The sequence below is a fragment of the Anomaloglossus baeobatrachus genome, chromosome 3 (genome assembly GCF_048569485.1).
Source record: "Anomaloglossus baeobatrachus isolate aAnoBae1 chromosome 3, aAnoBae1.hap1, whole genome shotgun sequence".
NCBI lineage: Eukaryota > Metazoa > Chordata > Amphibia > Anura > Aromobatidae > Anomaloglossus > Anomaloglossus baeobatrachus.
Genome location: NC_134355.1, coordinates 567478862 through 567488715, shown reverse-complemented (window position 1 = coordinate 567488715; position 9854 = coordinate 567478862). Strand labels below are relative to the sequence as shown.

Genomic DNA, 9854 nt, shown 5'->3' with positions numbered 1-9854 from the left:
TGTTACCAGCACCAGATACGGTGCTGCTGGTACGGGTAGACTGTTGAAAATGACGAGACCGTCCCATGTTTGTCGAGTTACAACTGGGAGATTCACTCACCACGAGTGTTTGGTGGAAAAGCCGAGCTAAGATCGAGTAACAGCTTTTGCTGATACTCCTGCATATGTGCGTCCCTTTATATGGCTGGAATTATGTCACAAAATTTGGACTTGTACCGGGGATCTAATAGTGTGGCAAGCCAGTACTCATAATCACTTCTAATTTTGACAATACGAGGGTCATGTTGGAGGTAGTGCAGCAAGAAGGCGCTCATGTGTCTGGCGCAGCCATGCGGACTAAGTCCACGCTGTGTTTGTGGCATAGAGGTGCTAACCGTTTTTTCTTCCTCTGACATCTCCCCCCAACCTCTTTCAACTGAAATTTGACCAAGGTCTCCCTCATCCGCTGAGTCTTCCATGTCCATGGACAGTTCGTCCTCCATTTCTTCATGTTCCCCTGCACCTTCCTCAACATTTCGCCTCCTACCATGCGCCCTTGTTGATCCCTGTCCCCCATTGTCCCATGCCTGCCGCCTTGGTGATGATGAACGTCTGGACCTTGGTGATGTTGTTGTCTCTTCCGCATATGAATTCTCCTGTAGTTCCTCCCCTTCCTGTTGTCCCACCACCTGACTCCAAATAGTGTTTAGCGTGTGCTCCAGCATGTAAATGACTGGAATTGTCATGCTGATAATGGCATTGTCAGCTCTAAACATATTCGTCGCCATGTCGAAACTGTGCAGAAGGGTGCATAGGTCCTTGATCTGAGACAACTCCATCAGGGTGATCTGCCCCACCTCTGCATCTCGTTGGCCCAGGCTATACGTCATGACGTATTGCACCAGGGCTCGGCGGTGCTGCCACAGTCGCTGTAACATGTGGAGAGTCGAATTCCAGCGTGTCGGCACATCGCATTTCAGGCGATGAACCGGCAGGCCGAAAGACTTCTGGAGCGATGCAAGTCGCTCAGCTGCGGCGGTTGAACGGCGGAAGTGAGCAGACAGTTTTCGTGCCCTGTTCAGAAGGCCATCTAGGCCGGGATAGTGTGTTAAAAATAGCTGGACAACAAGGTTCAACACGTGAGCCATGCAAGGCACATGTGTCACCTTGCCCAGGTGAAGAGCCGCACCCAGGTTTGCAGCATTGTCGCACACAGCCTTACCAGGCTGCAGGTTGAGTGGAGACAACCATTTACCAAACTCAGTCTCCAGAGCTGCCCACAACTCAGCCGCTGTGTGACTCTTATTTCCAAGACATTTCAAAATAAAGACCGCCTGATTCCGTTGCGCTCTGTTGCCAGCATAGTAATGAGGGTTGCGTGATTCCTTCTGCGCAGTTACAACGCTGGCGGCCTGACCAGGCAGGCTTGGGGCGGAGGTGGAGGACCCAGACGAGGTGGAGGAGGCAGAAGCAGTGGCGGAACTTGGACAGACAGAGGATTGACACACAAGTCGTGGGGACGGCAAGACTTGTGCAGCAGACCCTTCACCATCTATCACCATAGTTACCCAGTGCCCAGTCAGCGACATGTAACGTCCCTGTCCATGCTTACTGGTCCAAGTATTGGTGGTGAAATGCACCCGTTCACACACAGAGTTTCTCAAGGAAGCGGTGATGTTGTGTGCGATATGCTAGTCTAGCGCAGGCACACCTTTCTTAGAGAAGTAGTGGCGACTGGGCATCTGGTACTGGGGCACAGCGACAGACATAAGGTCTCTAAAATCCTGTGTGTCCACCAGGCAGAAAGGGAGCATTTCGGTAGCCACGAGCTTACAGAGGGATAAAGTCATAAGGGATAAAGGGATAAAGATAATTTTAATTTTCACTGCTAATTATTATAAAATTTTGTGAAGCACCTGGAGGAGCAAGGTGCTTACCAAATATCTAGATAAATTCCTTGAGTCGGCCTAGTTTCCATAATGGGTTGAGTTATGATGGAGCTCCACTGTTTAGGCACATCAGGTGATCTCCAAATGCGACATGGCATCCGAGAATGATTCCAGCCAATTTTGCCGTCAAATGGTCCTCCTTTGCTTCCAAGCCCCGCCATGCACCCAAACAGTTGATTTCTACCACATATGAAGTATCAACGTACTCAGAAAAAATTGCACAATAAATTGGATGGTGCCTTTTCTCCTGATATGCTTGTGAAAAAGCAATCTGATTGAAGTAACAATTTTGTGGTAAAAATATATTTTTTTTATTTTCACAGTTTAATGTTATAAATTTCTGTGAAGCACTTGAGGGTTCAAGGTGCTCACCAAACACCCAAAAAACATTTCTTGAGGGGTCTAGTTTCTAAAATGGAGTCACTCGTGGGGGAGCTCCACTATTTAGGCACATCAGGAGCTCTCCAAATACAACATAAGATGCACTAACTATTGCAGCTATTTTAGAATTCAAAAAGTCAAATGGTGCTCGTTCCCTTCTAAGACCTGCCAAGCATCCAAACAGTAGATTTCCACCATATAAGAGGTATCGGCATACTCAGGAGAAATTGCACAATAAATTGTATGGTACATTTTTTCCCGATACCCTTGTGAAAAAAAGCAATCTGGTTGAAAAAACATTTTATGGTAAAAATGTATTTGTTTATTTTCACATCTTAATGTTATAAAATTCTGTGAGGCATCTGAGGGTTCAAGGTGCTTACCAAAAATCTAGAAACATTACTTGAGGGGTTTAGTTTTCAAAATGTGGTCACTTGTGGTTGGATTTCTACTGTTTTGGCACATAAAGGACTCTCCAAATGCGACATGGTGTCTATAAATTCCAGACAATTTTGTGGTCTAAAATTCAAATAGCACTCCTTTCTTTCTGAGCCCTGCTGTGCTCCCAAACAGTAGATTTCCACCACATATGAGGTATCGGTGCACTCAGAAGAAATTGCACAACAAATTGTACAGTGTATTTTCTCTTGTTATACTTGTAAGAATGCTAAATAAATTTTTGGGAAAAAGTAACATTTTCATTTTTTCCTTCCATTTTGCATTCATTTCTGTGAGGCACATAATTGTTAATAAATTTCTTGGATGTGGTTTTGAGCAGTGTGAGGATTTTCTTTCACTTGGGCCCCTCAAAGTTACTTCCAATGTGATGTGGTCCCTAAACAATGGCTTTGTAAATTTTGTTGGAAAAATGAGAAATTGGTGATAAACTTTGAACCCTTCTAACTTACTAACAAAAAAAAATTATGTTTCAAAAATTTCTCTGATGTAAAATGTGGGAAATGTTATTTATTAATTTTTCATGTGACATAACTCTCTGGTTTAAGGGCATCAAAATTAGAATTTTGAAAATTGCTAAATTTCCAATATTTTCCCAAATAAATGCAAAAAATATTGTCTTAAATTAACCACTATCATGAAGTACAATATGTCACAAAAACATACTCAGAATCACCGGGTTTTGTTGAAGCGCTCCAGAGTTATAACTTCATAAAGTTACACTGATCAGAATTGCAAACATTGGCCTAGTCATTAAGGTGAAAACGGGATAGGGGGTAAAGGGATCAATAAAGGGTAGGGCCATTGTGGGTAGCCAAAAACTGGAGATTTTTCTAAATGTGCTGAAAGATATTGTCAACATTGCCCAGAATACTCTTTAATGTCCAAGGAAAATGCAGGATTTTGTTAGCACACTTCTGGATGATTAATTCCCGACATTCAGGTCCTCTGTGGTTTTTCTCATAATAGGAAAGCAAAATCTTGCACGCTATCACAAATTCTCGCACTTTGCTCTCTACAGAATAAATTAGTACTACATAAGTAGATCAATTCATATGAAATAGTAAGGATATCATTGTAAGAGTATTTCATTTTGGCAGTCTGAATCACCAATAATCTTTAATGTCTTCATGGTTTTGATGGAAATACAAGTTATTGCCATTTTATTTACACATATCTTATTGAGTTTGAGTCTAACATTGCAAGTCCTTGATTCCTGGCAAGGTCACTTTCCCTTTTTTCTGGATATTTTCCTCAGTTCCTTGGTTGAGTTTTTTAATCAGATTCTTTTCATATATAAGTGGATGGTAGGCACCAAAAGTACAAGCCGAGTCAGTGTAGTGTTTGTAATAATAACAACGCTCTGTTTGACGTGAAGATGGCAGAAATTCATACACATTGACTTCATCACAAATATTCATCATCAACAGGATCCCTGTACAGAGAAAAAAAAAGAAAACTTTTTGTACCAATGTTGCAAATACTGTAGTTGCCTTAATTGCATTCTACTAAATTGTATTTCTATTAGAATTGAAAAAAAAACAGTTGAGGGTTAATTAACAATGTTGGCGTTATCCAGGATAAAAGAATACATTCTAAAAATATTTCTTATGTACGCTCATTTTCATTTACTTGAAGTTAAAACATGTTATTCACTACCAAGTAAGATAAGTAAGGTAACTTTTCAAATGTCATAATTTTCTTTAATCAGGTATTTTTGAGGCTCAAAAACTACATATGTTAAGTCTCCTGATGGTGGAGGACTTGGATAAAAATCTAATGGATGAATTATGCTTTAAAGTGATTTTTTCGGGACTTTAATCTTGAAACCTTAATATTAAAGGGTTATTCTGGCTCTACTCCCTTTTGCATTTGTAGGTGATTTGAGGCTGGAGACATCATGTCTAGAGATGAGCCGTGGAAGTTCGGGTTCTGTGGGCTCAGCTGGACTTTTGTTAAAGTTCTGTTCTGGACCGAAACCTCATTGGAAGTCACTGATTGGACAGTTCGGGCCTCCACCCACACACAGCCAGCCATGAACAGATCACTTCCGGGGGGAGGGAGGGTGTTGTCCTTTTTCTATTTTTGTACACACTAAGGGCCACTTTACACACAGCGACATCACTAGCGATGTCGCGGGTGAAAGCACCCGCCCCCGTCGGTTGTGCGTCACGGGCAATTCGCTGCCCGTGGCGCACAACATCATTAGTCCCCATCACACATACTTACCTGCCTAGCGACGTCGCTGTGACCGGCGAACCGCCTCCTTTCTAAGGGGGAGGTTCGTTCGGCGTCACAGCGGCGTCACTAAGCGGCCGCTCAATAGAAGCGGAGGGGCGGAGATGAGCGGCCGGAACATACCGCCCACCTCCTTTCTTCCGCATTGCCGGCAGCCACAGGTACAATGTTGTTCCTCGTTCCTGTGGTGTCACACATAGCGATGTGTGCTGCCGCAGGAACGACGAACAACCTGCGTCCTGCAACAGCAACGATATTTGGGATTAGAACGACGTGTCAACGATCAACAATATGGTGAGTAATTTTGATCGTTAGCGGTGGTTTGTGCGTTTCACACGCAACGATGTTGCTAACGAGGCCGGATGTGCGTCACGAATTCCGTGACCCCAACTACATCTCGTTAGCGATGTCGTTGTGTGTAAAGCTGATTGTACCCCCAGTGAGAGCCATTCAGAAAATACTAGTGGCTCACACCGGGTTGAGCACCGAGTGCACCCTAACACAGCGATGGTCACTCAAGTGGTTTGCATATATAAAGCATCCGAACTCCAAACTAACATTTATTTTTCCGTAAAATCTGTGTTCGGTACAAACACCAAACTTTAAAATTTGGGTCTGCTCACATGCTTATTGATAATATTGAATGGTAAGACAGGCACATAAATATCGACAAGTACCAATAGTCTATACATTACCAATCAGTTTACCTACCGATTGTCACGAGTGTTTCACAGGTGACAGACAGTCATGTGGTTTCGGGCCCTAGAAGGTCACAGCATTTGACTGCGCAATATGCTCCCTGACTTTCCATTGTTCCTGCTCTCAGTATTCATTGATATAGGTAGCTTTCCTGATGGATTCATCTCTCTCCATCTTTTGGACCCAGCAAGAGCTCGCCTTCCACCCACCTGCTGACCATCAGCATTCTTTTGCGGCTTATATACCCCTTCCTTCCTTTGCCTTGTGCTGGTGATATTGTTCAGTTTATTCAATCCCTGGGTGCAAGCAGGTGGCTTGTACTTCTCTGTGGTATCGTTGCAGAAAGCTTAGCTGAACTTCTACCAGTGTCATGTGTGAATAAGTAGTTCATGCAGTTCTACCTGTGTGCCCTCCTTGCGTCTTCTATAGTGTTTAATGGGGTTGATGAACAGCTCATCCCATCTGCTCCCTATTTAGGGCCCAGCACTAGGGATATCTACGGTCAGGTATCTGGCTGGGAGCATAGGTGCGGAGCCTATCTAGGATGGTAAGGGACCCTAGGGACCAGTAGTAGGTTTGGTCAGGGGTCACCATCTTCCCTTTCCCTAGACACAGGGTTTCCCTTCCCTTCTCTTCTCTTTCACTGTGCACTTGGTACTTCCCTGTACCTAGTGTGACGCCCTGGCAGAACCAAGTAGTCACACAATAGGCCCCCGCAAACACCATCCCTCACAGGGTTACATACAGCCGACCTGAAACCCTAGCCACCCCCCTCAGGGCAAGACAGATACACCAGAGGGCGGGACCAGGCGGTTAGGAAACGCCCACCTAGGGGTCTAGACAGCCTGGAGTGGGAAAACCAACAGACTGAGTCCAGAGTTCAAGTTGAGAGGAGTGGAGGCTGGGGCTAGGTGTAGCTCCAGCGGAGGTGAAGCTCAAGTTGACTGGCACCAGGGTTGGAGCCCTGGTGCCTTAGCTAGGTGGCAGACGGTGGCCCCCGTCAGCAGGCGACGGGAAGACGGCAGCCGGAGATCCGAGGTGGACCGGGACAGGCTTTTAGCCCGCCGGTACCGACACCAGAGAACCGGCCCGGAAACCGTGCACAGAGAGGGTACTTGGTTCCGGTCCTGACTTCAGGGTCCAACGGCCGGGCTAATTAACCAATTGAGGGCAGGATTTTAGGTCCTGTCCCAACCAAAGTCCCAAAAGCAGACAACCACCCACAGAGAGGGATAGGGCAACCGCCAGGGCCCAGTAGATCCCACGGGTCAGCGTCAGCGGGCACGGCTCCTCAGGTACACAACAAGCCGGGAGCGGACTCCCGTGTTCCATACCGGGAAGTTGAACACAAGCTAAAACAGTGCAGAGGGAAAAGACGGCGACCACCAGCCCGGGTGGGGGACCAGAGTACAACCGGCCGTGGCGGCTGGCCACCAGCACCTTGGTTTACCAAAAGACTCGTGTGATTTATTCAACTGTGAGTAATCAAACATCCCCTGGTATGTCCGGGCGCGCAGGCCCCTGCCATCGCCATCCCCTGCACAGAGCCACTGGGCCCCGGGGCAACCATCCCTACTCACAGAAGAGTTAATATCCAGCTGCCATTACATCTCCCCTGGGGTGTCCCACAACAGCAGCGGTGGTGCCACCTTTCACCACACACCGTGGTTGGCGTCACGAACTGAATACGGTCAAGCCCATACAATTACGTCCCCCTTTTCATTTGGCATGTCCGCGTGACCCCCGGGTCCGGAGGATCCCTCGGGCCACACAGCGGGTCCGGACCCGAGCAGCCCGGCTGCTACAGGTGTGGGGGTGGCACACCTAGCATGACACCGATGTAGAAGTGCATGAAGCTGGAATATCTCATTAAATAGTGTCATGTGTAGTGCAGCTTTGCCCTAGTCATGTGAATGGGATAGAGTTGCAGTTCTATGGATGGACACTAAATTGTACAGTTTTGCCAGTTTTGTTGTACTGTTGCCTCCTCAGTCAGCTGATCAGTGAGAGTGCCTAGAGTTCTATCCTCACTGATCAGATATTGATGATGACTTATTCTAGAATTAAATGCCTGGATAATCGCCTTAAAAGAAGACTACAATTGTACACACAATGATTTATGTATGCTCACCAATGGACCCTGATGATGGAGGGTTTGGATGGATAAATTCTGGTGAGTTCTCTTGAATTATGTTCCACAGCTGCCAAAGCATTTGTGGTTTCAGGATATAAAACGGCTGCTCGGGAGTCGCGATTCGATATTTTCTATATGGTTTAAAGAATTTATATTCCGGCTTCTTATACCACTGAGGGGAAAAAAATGAGACAATAAAGATATGATGTGGATATAAGATTGCACAGGTCAAAGCTCACTGACTATAGTTAGATACGTGGAATCATGTTTGTTTGACAGCTGTTTCTCCACATTACAACGTTCATAGATATGAATTCCTCAGAGATGGAGGAAGAAACTTTTCAAGCCAATCATTAACCACTGCTACTGATAACTATTTAATAGATCCAACATGATAAGGCTAGATAGAAGTAACCAAGAGTACTTATAATATATGGGTTCACTATTTTGCTCAAACACTTACTTTTTCAGTTACATGCCATTTTTGCTCGTGATCACCATCAGGTAACTGGTGATATCATACTGCGTTTATTGACAAGATGAAATCTAAAGTACATTTACAAATTCAGTGTAGCTCTTTTATTCAAAAGAAGATCAAATATAAGAAAATAACTAACTGCATTTTCTTGAAGTCTTCATGAATACTGCATTTTATTGAGTCTGCTTGTCTTCAGCAAACTGTTTGTGGGCTTTCTTGTGCTTCATCTTTAGAAAAGGCTTCCTTTTGGGATGACAGCCATGCAGATCAATTTGATGCAGTGTGTGGTTTATGGTCTAAGGACTGACAGGCTGACACCCCCCCTCCATCCTTTAACTGCTGTAGCAATGCTGGCAGCACTCATGCTTCTATTTTGAGAAGACAACCTCTGGATATGATGCTAAGCACATGCACTTAACTTCTTCAGTCGACCATGGCAAGGCCTGTTCTGAGTGGAACCTGTCTTGTTAAACCACTGTATGGTCTTGGCCACCGTGCTGCAGCTCAGATTCAGGGTGTTGGCAATCTTCTTATAGCCAAGGCTATCTTTATGTAGAGCAACAATTCTTTTTTTCAGGTTCTCAGAAAATTCTTTACCATGAGGCGCCATGTTAAAATTCCAGTGACGATTATGAGAGAGTGTGTGAGTAATAACACCAAATGTAACACTCCTGCTCCCCATTCACACCTGAGACCATGTAACATTATTGAGTAACAAGACATCGGAGAGGGAAAATGGCTACTTGGGCACAATTTGGCTATTTTCACTTAGGGGTGTACTCACTTTTTTTGCCAGCATTTTAGACATTAATGGCTGTGTGTTGAGTTATTTAGAGGGCATACCAAACTTACACTGTTATACAAGCTGTACACTGACTACTCTACATTGTATCAAACTGTCATATCCTCAGTGTTGTCCCATGAAAAGATATAATAAAATACATACAGAAATGTGATGGATGTACTCACTTTTGTGATATACTGTAATAATGAATAAGGCCTCTGGTTTTTACTTACATTCTGTAGACCTAGGGCAAAGAAAGGTGTAAGGCGGGATTTGCACGCTGCGACATCGGTAACAATGTGTTACCGACGCTGCAGCGATAGTCCCCGCCCCCGTCGCAGGTACAATATCTTGTGATTGCTGCCGTAGCAAACATTATTGCTACGGCAGCTTCACATGCACTCAGCTTCCCTACGACGTCGCTCTGGCCGGCAAACCGCCTCCTTCCTATCGGGGTGGGTCGTGCGGCATCATAGCGACGTCACACGGCAGGCAGCCAATAGAAGTGAAGGGGCGGAGATGAGCGGGACGTAAGCATCCCGCCCACCTCCTTCCTTCCGCATAGCCGGCCGGGACACAGGTAGGAGATGTTCCTCTCTCCAGCGGCTTCACACACAGCGATGTGTGCTGCCGCAGGAAGGAGGAACAACATCGTACCGTTGCATCAGCAGCATTATGGAAATGTCGGACCCTACACCGATCATATGATAACGACGCTTTTGCGCTCGTTAATCGTATGTAAAAGGCTTTACACAC

At 45.3% G+C, this 9854-nt stretch overlaps 1 protein-coding gene across 2 annotated transcripts in view; it reads right to left on the bottom strand.

The window, feature by feature from the left end:
- Positions 1-2044: 2044 nt before the first annotated feature.
- Positions 2045-9854, bottom strand: part of LOC142295562 (beta-galactoside alpha-2,6-sialyltransferase 1-like) — a 161632-nt gene continuing 153822 nt past the window's right edge. For both annotated transcript variants that reach the window (XM_075338666.1, XM_075338664.1), the window contains exons 5-6: positions 7834-8008; positions 2045-4200 (exon numbers count right to left, since the gene is read on the bottom strand). In XM_075338666.1, the coding sequence (XP_075194781.1) occupies positions 3959-4200; positions 7834-8008 (417 nt within the window). In that variant the 3' untranslated portion in view covers positions 2045-3958. The remainder of the gene's footprint in view (positions 4201-7833; positions 8009-9854) is intronic.